This window comes from Chelonia mydas, chromosome 1, assembly GCF_015237465.2.
Source record: "Chelonia mydas isolate rCheMyd1 chromosome 1, rCheMyd1.pri.v2, whole genome shotgun sequence".
Lineage (NCBI taxonomy): Eukaryota > Metazoa > Chordata > Testudines > Cheloniidae > Chelonia > Chelonia mydas.
Genome location: NC_057849.1, coordinates 201,414,161 through 201,431,485, shown reverse-complemented (window position 1 = coordinate 201,431,485; position 17,325 = coordinate 201,414,161). Strand labels below are relative to the sequence as shown.

The 17,325-nt window shown below is 41.7% G+C and overlaps 1 protein-coding gene across 8 annotated transcripts in view; it reads left to right on the top strand.

Moving 5' to 3' along the window:
- GSK3B (glycogen synthase kinase 3 beta) overlaps positions 1 to 17,325 on the top strand; it is a 273,947-nt gene that overhangs the window by 174,907 nt on the left and 81,715 nt on the right. For all 8 annotated transcript variants that reach the window (XM_043538734.1, XM_043538732.1, XM_043538733.1 and 5 more), the window contains exon 7: positions 15,359 to 15,456. In XM_043538734.1, coding sequence (XP_043394669.1) covers positions 15,359 to 15,456 — 98 coding nt within the window. The remainder of the gene's footprint in view (positions 1 to 15,358; positions 15,457 to 17,325) is intronic.

Here is a 17,325-nt window from a genome sequence, read left to right as displayed (position 1 = left end):
AGCCAGAAGGGTGAGTGAGATGGAAGCCCTCATGACAGACCCACCATATAATGTTTTTCACAAGAAAAGCCCTCCCTTCGCCTTCATCCTAAAAATCCTCCCCAAGGTTATTTCTGAAATTCCATATCAATCAAACTGTCCACTTACCTGTTTTCTTCCCAAAACCCATGCCTCTGCTGAAGAGAGGAGAGAGACTTCATTCCCTCGATGGCAGTGGTGCCTTGGTGTTCTACATGCAAAGGACCAAACATATCAAAAATCACCACGGCTATTTCTTGCCACAGCAGAAAGGTCATGAAGACAAGGGTATGTCTACGCTGCAATAAAACACCCATGGCTGTCCTGAGTCCACTGACTCTGACTCAGATTGTGGGGCTGTAAAATTGCTTTATAGACTTTCAGGCTCATGCTGGAGCCCAGGGTCTGGGACCTCCCCCCTCACGCAGTCCCAGAGCCACGGCTCTAGTCTGAGCCTGAAGGTCTACAATGGCATTTTATAGACCCACCAGCCAGAGTCAGCTGACATTGGCCTGATGTGGGTGTATTATTCCTGTTTGGACATATCCTAAGTGGATTTCTGGGTGCATTATTGTGTGCTGCTAATTAGCACATATCCCTATACCTGATGAGGTAAGGGCATGCTCTCATGCCCTGCAGGAAGAAAAGATACTGAATATATGCAGAGCAGCTACCTGGAGTTCCATTCACACGTTCACAAAACATTGCATGCTATTTCAGGCTTCTGAAGAGGATGAGGGGGAGAGAGAGAGAGCACTAGATGACAGAGGAAAGCCGGGGGGACACAACCATATTAGGATGAGGAAAGGGGAAAATACATAGTGGATGGAGGAAATTATTGGGTGGAGGGAAAGAGGGATAAGGTTATTATAGCCCATGAAGATGTCAGAAAAGGAAGCACTCCTGTTCGTTATCCCAAATAGCACTAGATAAAAATGAGTAGGCTGTAGCATCATTATAGATGGGGGGGAATCAGGGCCTGCAAATATTTGTTCATGTCTGTACAATTATGGGGCCTGGCTGAAGCCTTTTTACGTTTCAATAAGCATCCAAATTTTGGGATCTGAGCACTGAACCTTTTTAGAGGGGGTTCCTGTCATAATGTGTTTGCTATATTGATAGCAGGGTTGCATAATTCTGAGAAAATATACAATTGCTGTAATGTAATATTTGAGGCAGGGAATTAAGGGTGTAAATAGTTTTTTGATCTGGTAAGAGAGCAGACTTTTTAAGAGCCTGACAACTATAATTTTTGTTGCCATGACAAGATATTTATAGTTAAACAGGAACTAAAATTCCAAAGAGCATGCACATAGCTGCAGCCAGAAATTAGAAAACGTGTGCAATTGTTAGCCATTACCCAAAAGTAGGAATTGAGCAATTAAGCAGTATTTCTGAGAGTTCCTGGCTGAATCTGTTTAAGATCAACGATCACGTGCTAGTTTTTGTTTCCTCACCTGATTAAAACACAGAAATAGCTGTCTGAACCTCCATAGAATTTGTTGAGCACTAAGGCAACTTCTGCTGCATTTGAAATCAAAACTCACAGGTCTAAAAGAGTGGAGAAGATCGAGAAGACAGACAAGATGGTAGAATTATGCAATCAGCAAAACCCTGAGATTTAGCTAGTGTCCACAGCTCCTGAAAATCAGTTATCTACTTAAAGAATAAAGCTGAAGAAATTTAAAATAGAACTCAGTATGTAATTTCTCGGTCTCCCTGAGGGAGTGGGAAAACTGATCCAATTAGCTATTTTTTAAAAATCTCTTATCTACTAGAGCTAATGTTATAAAGGAACTGATGAAGTGAGTTGTAGCTCACGAAAGCTTATGCTCAAATAAATTTGTTAGTCTCTAAGGTGCCACAAGTACTCCTTTTCTTTTTGCGAATACAGACTAACACGACTGCTACTCTGAAACTAGTGAATAGATAGAATCCATTGGGTACCAAATACGGTGGCAAAAGACAACCTTCATCCCAACATGTAATTAACCACCTACAGAATTTTAAAGACCGGCAGTCTTTATTTTACAGTCTGTCATGAAAAAATCTTTCTTACTGAAATGGGGAAAAGTGTTTTGTTTTGTTTTTTCACATATTTACAATGACAGAATTACTTTCAAAGGCAAGAAAATCACTCAGATCAAGGTATTAGAGAAGTTACTGTATATCCAGCAACCATGAAGGTCATTAAAGGAACAAAAACCTATATCTTAAATATAATTACAAATTTCAGAGCTTCATTTTTTAAGACTCAAGAACAGAAAATCTTAACCCAAAAAGAGGCTACAGGAACTTCTTTGTGGGTTAAATTGTGCGTGTGTGTAATTAGTCAGTAATACTATTTGTCAAATAAGATATTTAATTAACTTTTCTCATTAGTTATAACATATTTGGTTAGCTACAATGATGGTCATTTAATAAGTTACATTTACTGTAATATTTCTGTGACAACCTAATTTTTGATGGTCTAAACTAATAGCAGTCTATGCTTTCTGTATAGCCTACAGCTGTGTGCTAAAGGCTGCCTGGCCCTGCTCAGCAGGATCCTAGTTGTCCAGTGTGGCGGAGTCCAGGGTCCCGGCTGTCCTGCTTCCCAGCCCTGCACCTGGGGCTCCGCTTCTGTCCCCACTCTGTGGAGGTGTCTCTGGGTGGGGGGCGTTGGGCATAGGGGTCTGTGGGGTGGTATGGGGGAGTGCTATGGTTCTCAACCGTAAATAGGTCTATGGGGGAGGGATAGCTCAGTGGTTTGAGCATGGGCCTGCTAAACCCAGGGTTGTGAGTTCAATCCTTGAGGGGGCCATTTAGGGATCTGGGACAAAAATTGGGGATTGATCCTGCTTTGAGCAGGGGTTGGACTAGATGACCTCCTGAGGTCCCTTCCAACCCTGATATTCTATGATTCTATGACTATGTAGTAATTAAGATGGCCTATAGAAAATACCATCTGATATTCTTATTTATCGGAAAAAATACCTGAATGATGTCATATCTTCTCCTTAAGATCCTGTTAGTCCCAACTGTTGTTCCTTATATGTGACTAAGATTGCGAACTCATTTTCCTATTCTTTCTCAAGGGCATATCTTACCTTACTGATTAATCAGTTTCAGCAGTTTGACATCCACTTTTGTCCATGGTTAATTCTATTTATTACTGCAAACAGAAAACAAAATACATAGTGTCGTAGAACCTTGATTGTATAAACATCTATCTTATGAATGAGGAAGTATATGAACCAAGTTTTCTGCCACTGCATGTGACTTCAGTCCTCCAGCCAGCATTCAGTCAGCTGTGCATGTTTGAAAAGACAGATCTGGTGGCAAGGAAAAGAGACAGTTCTCTCAAACAAAATAAAATAAGGCACACTGTATGCATTTCATTTGTTATGCCTGTACTGTTATTGAATGGTTAATCTATTATACACTGTACCTGCTGTAATTTTGAGATGTTTTGTAAACTTTGTTTTTATGAACTCTTAAATCTCCAATTAATTAATTAAATAGGGGTTCCACTATGATTGAAAAACCCCCTCTTCTAGAAATATAAGGATAGAGAAGGTGAGAGGGTTATCTGATGGATATATAAAGTTGTAAATCAGTTGTGAACAACTATTAGAGTATTATTTTATAGTTATTAAATGGTCCTAGTTAAATATAAATAGAAGGTCCAGGGAGTAGTGCACAGAGCACTGTTATTAACTAATTTAGAGAGACAAGGGTGAGGCCTGCTTAGGAGGCCTGTAAAGATAGCCAAGGGGCTGGCCAGCGAGCGGCACAGGAGTGGCCCAGGAGTCAGCAAACAAAGCTGAAAACAAGGGAGTTTTGTAAGGAGAGTTTGGGAGCGAGAATGTGTGGGGTTGTGTTGTTTTTTTTTCTTGACCGAAGCTTGAGGGGGAAGTTTGACAGGTACAGAGGCAGCAGTGGTAGTCACTCAAGGAATGGAAGAGAATGAAGATGATTTAATGTGGAAGCTGCAAATGTATATTATCCTGGAGTATGTACCTGAAAGATGCTTCATTTGTATGAAGTGCTGCCAGATAGATTGGATCGAAGAGAAGATCCAGATTGAAACTCTTGATGCAGATTGAAACTCTTGATTGAGTTTTGAACAGATGGTGGAGGAAGGAAAGAGGAGACTGAAGGGAAAACTTAAGACTTGTAGATGCAAGCTGGACTGGAGAACTGTGAGGGTAGAGTGCTGGATGAGGAAAGTGGCCAATGGAAGCATGTGACTACGTGAACAAGGCAGAGGAAAGTGAAGAAGTGAAGCTGAAGCTAGTGAAGAAGAAATACAGCTGAGGAGCAGGTTTGCTGAGTTGGAAAATGAAGAGGCGCAGCAGGCAGTCACAGAAGGTGGGACGGCAAGGGAGAAGGTGAAGAATGGCTAGCCCTATAAGAAGAGGGGAAGAGTCAGTGGAGAGAGCTCAAGTTCAGCTCCCCTGGATGATAGAGGATGACTCTTAGAGGATCGCAAGTGAGCACAAAAGACAAGAGGACTTGCAGCCAGAAGGAATAGAAGGAAATAGGCTGGAGAATTGCACCAACACCGGGTCTACAGTTCTACATGATGGGGGACTCCCTAATAAGAACAGACAGGCCTGTCACTAGAGCCGATCCAGAGAACAGAAAGGTGTGCTGTCTGCCAGGAGCTAAGAAACGGGATGCGGACCTGAGGATGAAGAGGCTCCTTATGGGAGTAGGAAAGAATCCACTGATTATCCTTCATGTGGGAACAAATGATACGACTAGATTCTCATTGGAACATATTAAGGGAGACTATTCCAGGCTGGGAAGAAACTTAAAGAAAGGGAGGCTCAGATAATCTTCAGTGGGATTCTACCTGTCCCTAGAGAGCAAAGGCAAGACAAGATTATGATGATCAGCAGATGGCTGAGGCAGTGATGCTATAAGGAAGGTTTTGGGACGTTTGACCACTGGGAGGCCTTCATGGAGAGAGAGAGATGGGATGGACTCCACCTGAATAGGGAGGGAAATAGACTTCTGGGTTGGAGGTTGGCTTTAAAGAGCTTTTAAACTAGGAATTCAGGGACAGTCTGGAGAGTCTCATGTATAAGGCCCTACCAAATTCAGGGTCCATTTTGGTCAATTTCATGATCATAGGATTTTAAAAATCATAAATATAATGATTTCAGCTATTTAAATCTGAAATGTCAAGGTGTTGTAATTGTAGAGGTCTTGACCCAAAAAGGAGTTGGGGTGGGGGGTGGGGTCGCAAGATTATTGTAGGGGGGTGCGGTACTGCTACCCTTACTTCTGCGCTGCTGCTGGCAGCGGCACTGCCTTCAGAGCTGGGCAGCTGGAGAGCGGCAGCTGCAGGCCAGGAATCCAGCTCTGAATGCAGAGCTGCTGCCCACAGAGCTGGGCCCTCAGTCAGAAGCCACCACTGTCTGGCTGCCCAGCTCTGAAGGCAGCAGCGCAGAAGTAAGGGTGGTAATACCATTCCATGCCATCCTTCTGCTCTGCTGCTGATGGCAACTCTGCCTTCAGAGCTGGGCTCCCAGCCTGCAGACACCGCTCTCTGGCCGCCCACTCTGAAGTCAGCGCAGAAGTAAGGGTGGCAATACCGCAACCCCCTAAAATAACCTTGTGACTGCCCCCGCCTCCCACAACTCCCTTTTGGGTCAAGACCCCTAATTTGAGAAACGTTGGTCTCCCCTGTGAAATCTGATTTCACGGGCGGAGACCAGATTCACAGTCCATGACATGTTTTTCATGGCCGTGAATTGGGTAGAGGCCTACTCATGTAATCTCCATGCCTGATTCTGATATTGAGCCCCAGGGAAATCAGATAAGAGAGGATACAGCAATGGAGAAAGGTACAACAGAGGGTAGGAGATTGGATATCAAGAGGAAAGATAGTGCCAATACCAATGACACTAAGAGTCAGGTAGGCAATATTGACAGTAGAATGACTGCAACTAAACAGGCAAGGAATCTGCGCGAAGCCAAGCAGAAAAAACTAAGATATCTATACACCAATGCAAAGAGCCTAGGTAACAAAATGGAGGAATGAGAATTACTGGTGTAGGGAGTAAAACCAGATATTATAGGGATAACAGAAACACGGTGGAATAATAGTCATGGCTGGAGTACAGATATTGAAGGGTATGTGCTGTTGAGGAAAGACAGAAATAAATATAATAATGAGGTAACTGCAGTAAGAAGTGATTGACCCAAACAGATTCAGATTTTGGTCAATCACTTTGGAGAAGAAATGCAACAGACGCTCCACTGGAATAGTGCGTGGGGTATGATACAGACCCCTATAGTCTGCTCTGGATATGGACAGAGACCTCTTTAATATTTTTAATTAAATAAATGCTACTAGGAATTGTGTAATAATGGGAGACTTTAATTTCCAAGCTATAGATTGGAGGACAAGTGCTACTGAAAATAGTAGGGCCCAGATATTCCTGGATATGATTTCTTCACCAAATAGTCACCAAACCAACAAGAGGTGATGGCATTTTAGATTTAGTATGTGTAAGTAGCAAGGACTTCATAGAAAAACTGGTTGTAGAGGATAACTGCGGTTCAAGTGATCATGAGCTAATTCAGTTTACACTAAATGGGAGGATAAACAAAAATAGATCTGCAGCTAGGGTCCTTGATTTCAAAAGGGCAAACACTGAATAATTAAGGGAAGTAGCTGGGGAAGTGACTGGACTGAAGAACTCAAGGACCTGAAAGTGGAGGAGGCTTGAAATTAGTTTCTGCAACTGTGACTTAAAGTATCTGAAGCCTGCATCCCAGGCAAGGGGGAAAAAATTGTAGGGAAGGGTTGCAGATCAAATTGGATGAACATGCATCTCAGAGATTATTAGGGGAAAGCAGAAAGCCTACAAAGAATGGAATATTTAATGGATCAACAAGGAAAGCTACCTCTTGGAAGTCAGACAGTGTAGGGAAAAAGTGAGAACTGCCAAAAGTCAAGCAGGGTTGGAGCTTGGAAAGGAAATTAAAACCAATGATACAAAGTTATTTAGCCATATAAATAAAAAGAAGACAAGGAAAGAAGTGGGACCGCTAAGCACTGAGGATGGGGTGGTGATAAAAATAATCTGGCCATGGCCCAGCACCCATACGACTACTTTGCCTCAGATTTTAGTAAGAATAATTGAGTTTTGGGGTAGTAGCAGGGTGGCTAATGGAAATGAGGATATGGAAGTAAAAATTACCACATCTGAGATGGACATCAAACTCAAACAACTTAATGGGACCAAATTGAGGGGCCTGGGTAATCTTCATCCAAGAATATTAAAGGAACTGGCACATGAAATTGCAAGCCCAAAAACAAGGATTTTTAATATATCTGTAAACTTGGAGATCATACCCTATCACTGGAGAATTGCTAATATAGTACCTATTTTTACTAAATGAAAAAAAGTGATCTGGGGAACTACAGGACCATTAGTTTGACCTCAGTTGTATTCAAGGTCTTAGAACCAATTTTGAGAGAGAAAGTAGTTAAGGATACAGAGGTAAATGGAAATTGGGATAAAATACAACATGATTTTACAAAAGGTAGATTGTGCCAGACCAGCATGATCTTTCTTTGAGAAGATAACTGGTATTTTAGACAAAGGAAATGCAGAAGATCTAATCTACCTGGATTTTAGGAAGGCATTTGATACAGTTCCACATGGGAAATTATTAGTTAAATTGGAGAAGATGGAGATTAATATGAGAATTGAAAGGTGGGTAAGGAACTGGTTAAAGGGGAGACTACAGCGGGTCATACTGAAAGGTGAACTGTAAGGCTGGAGGGAGGTTACTAGTGGAATTCCTCAGGGATGGGTCTTGGAACCAATCTTATTTAACATTTTCATTCATGACCTTGGCACAAAAAGTGGGAGTTTGCTAATAAAATTTGCAGATGACACAAAGTTGGAAGGTATTGATGATGTGGAGGAGGACTGGAATATGGCTTTGAAAATTGGAGTAATAGAAATGGGATGAAATTTAATATTGCAAAGTGCAAGGTCATGCATTTAAGGTATGTCTATACAGCAACTAGACACCTGCGGCTGGCCTGTGCCAGCTGACTTTGGTTTGGGCTGCAGGGCTGTTTCATTGCTGTGCCTACATCAGAGGGATAAACACCAAGGAGAGAGAGGAGTTATTTAAGTTAAGGGCCATTGTTAGCACAAGAACAAATGGCTATAAACTTGCCATCAACAAGTTTAGGCTGTAAATGAGATGAAGGTTTTGAACCATCAGCGGAGTGAAGTTCTGGAACACACTCCCAAGAGGAGCAGTGGCAGTGAAAAACCTCACTGGTTTCAAGACTAAACTTAATAAGTTTATGAAGGGGATGGTATGAGGAGATTGCCTCCAGGGGCATGTGGCCCATCTGCAACTGCTATTAGGAAATATCTTCAGTGGCTGGAGATCGGACACCAGATGGGGAGGGCTCTAAGTTACTACAATGAATTCTTTCCCAGGCATCTGGCTGGTGGGTCTCACTGACATGGTCAGGGTCTAACTGATTGTCATATTTCAGGTCAGAAAGGAATTTTCCCCCAGGTCAGATTGTCAGAGACCCTGAGGGGTTTTCACCTTCCACAGCAGCATGGGTCACTTGCTGGTTTGAATTAGAGTAAATGGTGAATTCTCGATAACTTGAAGTCTTTAAATCATGATTTGAGAACTTCAGTAACTCAGCCAGATGTTTATAGGTCTATTACAGGAGTGGGTGAGGTTCAGTGGCCTGTGATGTGCAGGAGGTCAAACTAGGTGATCAGAATGGTCCCTTCTGGCCTTAAAGTATGAGTATACGAGGCGATGTCTTCTATTGGGCCAGCTTCTGTTCGTGAAAGAGACAAGCTTTTGAGCTACGCGTAGCTCTTTTGTAGCTCAAAAGCTTCTCTCTCTCACCAACAGAAGTTTGTCCAATACAAGATATTACTTCACCCAGTATGTCTCTTTAATATCTTGGGAACCAACATGTCTACAACAACTATGCAATTAACTAGTTTACTCACTTTGCCTCCAGTAGAATATCTTTAGACTACAGAAGGCAGCAAAATATCCTCTTATCCAAGAATTCCTTGGGTATAGACATCTAAACAGAATTCACCTCATTTTTTCTGGTTCTTAAAATTACATACATAAAATATTAAGGGCATTAACCACCTCATAAAATGTAGGAAAGTCTCTCCTGAAAGAAAGAGGTGGATATTGCTCTAACTCAGAAAATAAATCTAAATATCCCTGAACCTATACATTCAAAACACAATGAGGGTGAAATCCTGACCCCATTACAGTCATTGGCAAAAGCTCCATTGACTTCAGTAAAGCCAGGGTTTCACCCTGAATATCTGCTGCTTCCTACATTAATCATCAAAGCAGGGAGGAGCTATGCAAATACATAAACTATATTTTGAAGCGGGGATCTCAACAGAGGTTCAGAAGCCTGCACAGAGTTCAGAAGTTATGATGTCAGATTGCTGTGACCAGATGGCTTTATCAGTAAGAATTTTTGTGCATTTCCTTGAACAGGGAAAATTGCTCAACCTGTATTTGGAAGTGAGTATGACCTGAAGACTGATTCAGAGAATTCTTTAAGGTTTCTCATGTCCCTGAATCAGTCTTCAGTGGTTGCAGCAATCAGGAATGGTAATAAACTGACCAGAAAATTCAGATAAGAGGCACTTCCTTACAAGAGCATTTAAAACAACAACTAAATATAGTGCGAACATTGTTTCCCAGTGATCTCATTTAAACGCACAAGAGGGATATGGAATATTAGTTCCCCTGTTATTTTCCAGCAGGAAGCTTGATTCATAAAGCCAGGCAGAAGTCTGAAGAGAATCTTCATTTTTTTTCTCGCCATTAACACAGCTGTAGGCTTTCTGAGTCTCCAATTAACACTGATTGATTATGAGTGACTTTTAGTGTAGCAAGGCAGATTTGCATTGAATAAATAATTGATTTGTGGAAATCCTAGTGAAAGAGCAAGCCTACCTTTCCAAGAGAGCATCTTTCTTTACAAATGGCTGCAAAACCTTAACAGTATTTCAGTATTTGATGTGGAGATTCATCATAAGTTCCCTTGCAGAGGCTTCAGTGGTGTAATAGTTACTGCATACTACTTAGTATGGTTTCTGTTTTGGATTAAATTTGTTTGAGAACAGACTGTTTCATATAACAGTAAAACACTACAGCATGTACCAAGATTCTTCTTCAAGTTGTCTCTACGGGTGTTTCACATCAGGATGTGCTTGTACCCATATACTGGAGATTTTTGTCAGCAGTGTCTGTGCTTTACGCACTCGTGTGTTCTGGTGTGAGAGTATATAGGGAGGGGAAGACCCACTTCTGCTCCAGTTCCTTCTCAACCAACTGTAGCATGAGACTGAGTGTCACAGTGTCCCCTAGCTAGCTATGCAGCCTGCTGACTCTTCTTTCTGACTTGTTCCTATTTCTTTAATTCAGTTATTTCATTTTTATCATTCTTACTTTTTAATTTGACACAATTGTATGCTTTGGGGGGGGTGTCTCCCCCCCCCCCCCCATCCTTTTTCACCCTGTCAGGGCCTATGTTCCTCTCGGCCCTCTACATCTGCCTGTCCTTTCTTACTGGGTTATGCCCAAGACCCCAGGCTTCAAACCCTGCCATGTCTACCATGGGTCCTTTCCTCTCAACAATGGGCATTCCAGCTGCCTTGGAGAGCTCACATTTCCTCCAAGTGCAAGGTTTGCTGCAGATGCAAAAGCAGATTCAGAAAGCAGAGGTAGGACGGATTGAAACTGCTTCTTATGGAACACTCTGAGAGCCACAAGGTCCAAGTCCCTCCGCGCACACACATCAGCTTCAACTGCCAACTCTGGTGAGTGCACCAGCCCTGGCTCTGGTAATCAAAGACCCTGCAGCCCTTTAGAGTCTTCAAGATGATCTAAAATGAAGAGACCCCACTCTCCAGAAAGAGAGACCCTGAAAAGGATAAAGTCACCCTCTTGATCTGGGAACAAGGAGATCTCACATCCTGGAATGGGTACCACTGAGGCTTTTTCCTCCCCGGTACGGAGTTCCCAGTATCACCTAAAATAAATCTCCAGCAGACTGTGTACTGAGAAGCTTCCCAGCAAGCAACCTTGAGAGCAGCACCCAAAAAACAAAACAAAACCCAGCATATCATAGACAGTGGTCTTGCCCAATTTACTGTCAAACCACAAGATCAACTGAACCATCAAGAAAGAAACCTAGATTTTTCTAAGAAAGGGCTGTCTTCCCTAGTGCCATCATAATCAGCAACTTCTTCTGAACGGCTTTTGTGATCAACTGCTCAAGGGTCACAAGTGATCCTAGGATCATGGTCTACACCAAGCCCGTCACCAGCCTGGTAGGGATCATCTCTCCCATTTCCTGTCTGCCTGGGAGTTGATCACCTTGGATAGGTGGATCCTGGAGATGGTTTCAGCATGCTATTTCATCCAGTTCAGCGTCATCCCTCCCCGTCTTAGGGATCCTTCTCACAAGGGTCTCCTAAGACAGGAGGTGCAATATTCCCTATTCCTAGGGGCAATCTAACCCATTCCACTGGACTTCCTTGAGAAAGTCTTGAGAAAAGGTTCTTCTCGAGGTGCTTCCTGGTTCCCAAGAAAAGAGGAGGAAGACCACCAATTCTGGACCTCCAGACTTGGTCCTCTCACAGTGGTTCAGAATGGTAACCTTACCCGTGATGATTTCCTCTTTAGAAGTGGGGAATTGGTTTGTCTTCCTTGACCTCTGGGACCATATGTCCATATAGCTATGCACTCTTCCCAGAAATATTTCCTACAATTTGTCATGGGCAAGGACAACTGCTAATACTAGATCCTGTCCTTTGACTTTGGACTGTGCAAAGGATCTTTACAAAGGTCCTCTCAGCTATCGCCAGCCCATCTTCATTAGATGGGAATAATAGTCTTTCCCTGCCTGGATGACTGACTTCTTAAAGGTTGCTCCTTTCTCAGGGTGCCGTCAGCAATCAACAAGGTCCTATCCCTCTTCCACTTCTTGGGCTTCCACCTCTACGTGAAATAGTCTACATTTAGACCTGTACAACAAATAGACTTCATCGGAGTCACTTTGGACTCCATGACAATCAAACCATACCTGTCCATGAATAGGTTTGCTACGATGGCCAGCCTCAGTACCATGCTACAACAGAGCTACAAACCACAGCAAGGAGTTCTCTTCAACTCCTGGGCCGTGTGGCAGCCAGTAAATTCGTAACGTCCCTGGCAAGACTACACTCCTGATGTATTCAAGCCTGGCTCTGGTCTGTCTACGCCCCTCAACAAGTACAAACTGTTCTAGTGGGTGTCAATACCTCAAAGGTTATTTCTTTCATTTGGGATTCCACGGAGAGAGATCTTTTTATGACATTGTCCGATACAGATGCTTCTTCTTCAGGGGGCATAGTCTCAGCTTGTTGGGAGATGCCCTCCTTACCCTTGGCCTCTGCTCTTGGTCTTGCTCTTTGCTTATCCCCCAAAGCTTTTGCTCCTCAAGGTCTTGAAATGAGCGATTGGTAGCCATCTTCATAGTACCGTCGTGGCTTCTTGCAGTCTGATTCCCTCACAGAAAGAATGAAAGGGTACCCAGTATCCACCCAGAGATTGTTGAAATGGGTGACATCTTGACCTGTTGTGAAGCCTTGGAGGTGCCTCTTTCACCAAGGGTGATTGCCCATTCCGCTAAGGCTTGGTATACCTCTGTGGTCTTATTGAAGTATATATCCATCTCAGACATTTGCAATGGCACTTTTCCCAGCATTTTACTATTGTGCGTGCGTCTAGAGTTGACATGGCCTTCGGTGATGCTATTCTACAGAGCATACTGAATCTACCTCTTCAGCACCCTCCTCCATAATTGGGGTACCGCTTGTGAATCTTCTGATGTGGAGCACTCACAGGGAGAAGGAGAGGTTGCACAGTAATTGGCGTTCTTCTAGATATTTTGTTCCTATGGGTTCTCCACTCCCCTGTGGGCCCTTCTTCCTTTCAGTTTCGGGGTTATACTCTCTGGACTTTGTGGTTGAGAAGAAACTGGAGAAACAGCAGTAAGCCTGCCCTATATACCTTTGTACCAGAGCACGAGAGTGTGTAGGACACAAGTGCAGACCCACAGATACTGCTTACAGAAATCTCCGATCAAGAGTGCATGGGCACATCCTGACTGCAGCACCCCTAAGGACAAAATGTCTCGAAGAACTCCATTTACTCTGTACAGGTAAGTAACCTCTCCTTTGGCTGTTACAGGGTCAAGTGAGGTTATTTGTAAGTAAATAAAAATTAGGTACAGTGATGTTTAGCCCAAAGGAAACCATCTGCTATAAGTTATCATAATTCTGTGTATCTGGAATGTAGCTAAGGTCTAGTTGCAGACGTGGTATATGACTGAAGATAAATTGGTGAGTAGTCATTGACAGTTGATGTTGAATTCATTAAGCCATCTTCTACTATATACCTGATAGTTCCATGGGCCACCTGACTAGTTTGCAGGGCTCCACTCTGTAGATTGGGGATGGGTCAAACCGTGAGTGCCTCTTCTTCTGGTCCAAGTGCTTGCGAGTTGGGATTAGGAGGAGAGAAGAAACTGTAAATTTATATAACATAGCTGTCTTTCAGCTGAGCTGTAAGATGTTTGTGATCACTTGTCATTGGCCATTGAAGCCGACATGGCATTCTTTTCACAAATCCTGATGTTATGGTTGTGTTCCATCTCTAACTTCATTACATCTACCTATGTCCCCCAAATGCTGCATATGAAATTTTTATTCACTTTGACTGAGACTGTTGTGAGAAATTGCTGTGTGCTTCTAAATTGCTGTCACCTTCTACCCCAGAGGCAATTGCATTTCAGGCATGGGTGTGTCATACCTGTGCAGTATAGGTAAAATTTACAAAGGAGCCTGTCACTTAGGCACTTTTGAAAATATTGCTTGTGGGATAAAAAGCAATATAAGATATTGGGATGCCAAATACATTTTTAAGCTTTACACTTTGTGTTTAGTCTCCATTCTATATACTGTCTTAGAAGCTTAAAATAGAATTTCTTTCCTTATAGATCTTGAGTATGTTCTCTTCCTCCGTTGTTTCCATTAATTTCCCTACTGTTTTTCTACTTGAACTTAAAATTGCTGTGGCTTTTTGTATACGTTCTTCTTTTTACAAGAGCTTCAATGTCAACACAGTTTTGGAAACTGGGTTTGAGTAGTGAATTCCAGCTGTAGAGGGGACACAAGCAGAAAGCATATTGTCTTGCTGTCTAACAGTTATGATTACATTAAATACTTTAGAGGGAAAGGTGGATATTTTAAGAGGGTTTTTTTAGAATTTAGGTTCCCCAACAGAATTCTTCAGATAATGTTTGTAAATTTCTCTGAAGTTTGAAAGTTCTTAAAGTTTTATAATACCAATATAACCATTTCAAAGTGGGTGAAATTTGGAGCTTAAATTTTGTGCCAATACAGTCTGAGTCTGCTGTCCTTGCACAGCCCAAATTCTCTTTGATTTAAAGCTAGCACTATTTGCAGCTCTGATTCATCTTTTCATATATGTAAATTTTATATATATATATATATATATATATATACATATATATATATAAAATGACGCAACAGTGAGTCTGTACTCCTAGATTTAAAAAACAACAAAAAGCATCACCTGTCCTTTGATAGAAAATGTCTTTACACACTCGGTATGTATAACATGTATGACTAAAGATATGATATGATAGTAATCACTAACAGGATATGAGTAATCACTAATCTTTCAGTTAATGTATTCTGTCGGTGGGTGGGTGTTAATATGTACTGATTGATGGACTTTTTTTATACATTTTATATCTCTGATTCTACCTGAGGTTCTCCATGTCTTCACTGTTTGTCTTTTAGATATAAAGTCTGAATGCTCTTGATTAACTATATCTTCTACAGAACCAAACACAGAGTAATATATTAAATGGGTTAAAATTGATGTGTTATATATCTGTTATATATATATAAACAGGATATGAGTAATCACTAATCTTTCAGTTGATACACCCAAAGGGATCAGGAGTATGTATATGTATATATTCTGTGGGTGTTAATATGTACTGATAGATGGACTTTTTTATAGATCTTTTATCTCTCTGGTTCTACCAGAGGTTCTCAGTCTTCATTGTTGGTCTTTTAGATATAAAGGCTGAATGCTCTTGATTAATTGTATCTTGTACAGAACCAAACACAGAGTAATGTATTAAATGGGTTAAATTTGATTTGATATATATAGTGATATATATGTATAACATCTTTCACTGAAACACTTTTCCGCCTTTTCTCTTCAGATGTGTGGTCAGCAGGATGTGTATTGGCAGAACTGTTACTTGGACAACCAATATTTCCAGGCGACAGTGGTGTGGATCAGTTGGTGGAAATAATCAAGGTATGGAATTCAAGTTACTCTTGGGTCACCTCTTCGCTCCTTGAACATAGACATATTGCACACAAAAACTACGTTAAAAGAACATTATTAAGATTGCAAAGTAAATCACTTGAAAGTTAGAATTAAGGTTCTAGTTCCTCATGTGATCTCTCTCCTTTCCCCTCCCCTCCACTGTCTTCCAGGCTCCTCATCCAATCTCTCTCCCCTCTTACCTCATCCTTGGCTCCTTATCCCAGTCTGTTCATTCCGCCTGGCCCAGCCCAGAGCAGCTGAGAGCAGCAATTACAGGGGAAGTGCTTCTGTCCCCCACCCCCAATTAGCCCTGCACTGAAACATGCTTAGTCACTCTTGTGGGGATGTCAGTTGCACAGTCTGGCCATAGGTAGGAGCTGGTAAGTGATGGAGCCTGGTCATTCAGCTGGTAGGGGTGGTGCACTGGCAGTCTCGTCAGCACTTGGAGCTGTGAGGGGCTCTAGTGTGCTCAGAGAGAATGAAGTCTTCAGAGATTTTAGCTGCTAAAATCAAAGTCTGTTCTGAGCATGTGCAAACTGCAATTTTTCATTGGCTTGTAACTTGGTGAGATTTAAGTGGATTTTCATGATAGCAAAAATAATTCAAAGCATGGGGGGGGTCTTAGGGCATTTCAAGGAAAAGATCTCCATTTTTTAACACGAGCAAAACCTATTTTTCCCTAGCCTTGTTCATGGAAATGGTTGAACCCTTTTGGCTGAAATTTTCCAAAAAAGATTGGCCTATAGCTGACTCCTGGCATGGAAAATTTCAGCCCAGACCATTACTTTTGTCAGGTTATAAGCAACTTAAAACAGGATCTCTAGTGGGAAGCTTCGGGCAATCTTAATAGGAGATGCTACCAGCCCAGCCTATAACACAATTAGAAAAAAGTAAAAATCTAAATAGAACAGATTTGCCTGCTGTCTTGTAGCACCTTAATCTGTGATCATGTCATAACTCGCAAGTTAAACGGGTTTAAGCTGGGTCAGTACTTGCAAAGAAACCTCAAAGGAAAACTTGGGAGGCTCTGAGAAGAAGTGTTGGTGATTCCTTGAGTGGTAGGTTCCTTTTTAAGTTGTACTGAAACAGTGTCCTAGTGTGATGTAGTGCTTCTCACAATGCCATTCTTTTGGATGATATGTAAAATTTACAGTTGCAAACATTTGTGATTATTAAAGGTACAAAGCATTGCTTGCAAAAAGTTGTGGTATCTGCTCTGGAATCCCTAAATTTGGCTAGGTCCCTAAATTTCCCCCTGTAGTTTAATAAATATGGTGGTATTTACACTTTGCCCTAAACTGTTATGAACAGCTAGTATGGTCTGCTCCCTAATCCACTTTATTCATCAATGAAATGATTAAGTGATTATTGTCTGTATATCAATATAGAGTTTATTCAGGAGTAAAGATATTATGTAAATATAATATCATTTAATTCTACATCAGGGTGACATAGTCCAAAAAGTCATATCTCACTCCCTTAGAAATCTGGTTATTTCAATAAAATAGATCTATCTGGAGTTAATGAGTGTGCTTTGCCTTGCCTTTCACTTGGTTCTGAGCAAGTGGAAGTATAGTATTTAGAAGAAAGATGTACTCTGGTTGACAGGCTGTCTGCCAACCGGAGTTCATGGATTGGCATAGTGCTTGTGTAGTTATTTTTCATTAATTGTACAGTATCAGCCAGTCAGTACAGGAAGTGTTCATCCATGACTCATAACTGTACAGAATCCATGTAGAGACACGGTGGGTGAGGAAATAGCTTTTATTGGACCAGCTTCTGTTGGCGAAGAGACAAGCTTTCGAGCTACACGGAGCTCTTCTTCAGGATCCATATATTCAATTTGGCTGAGATGAT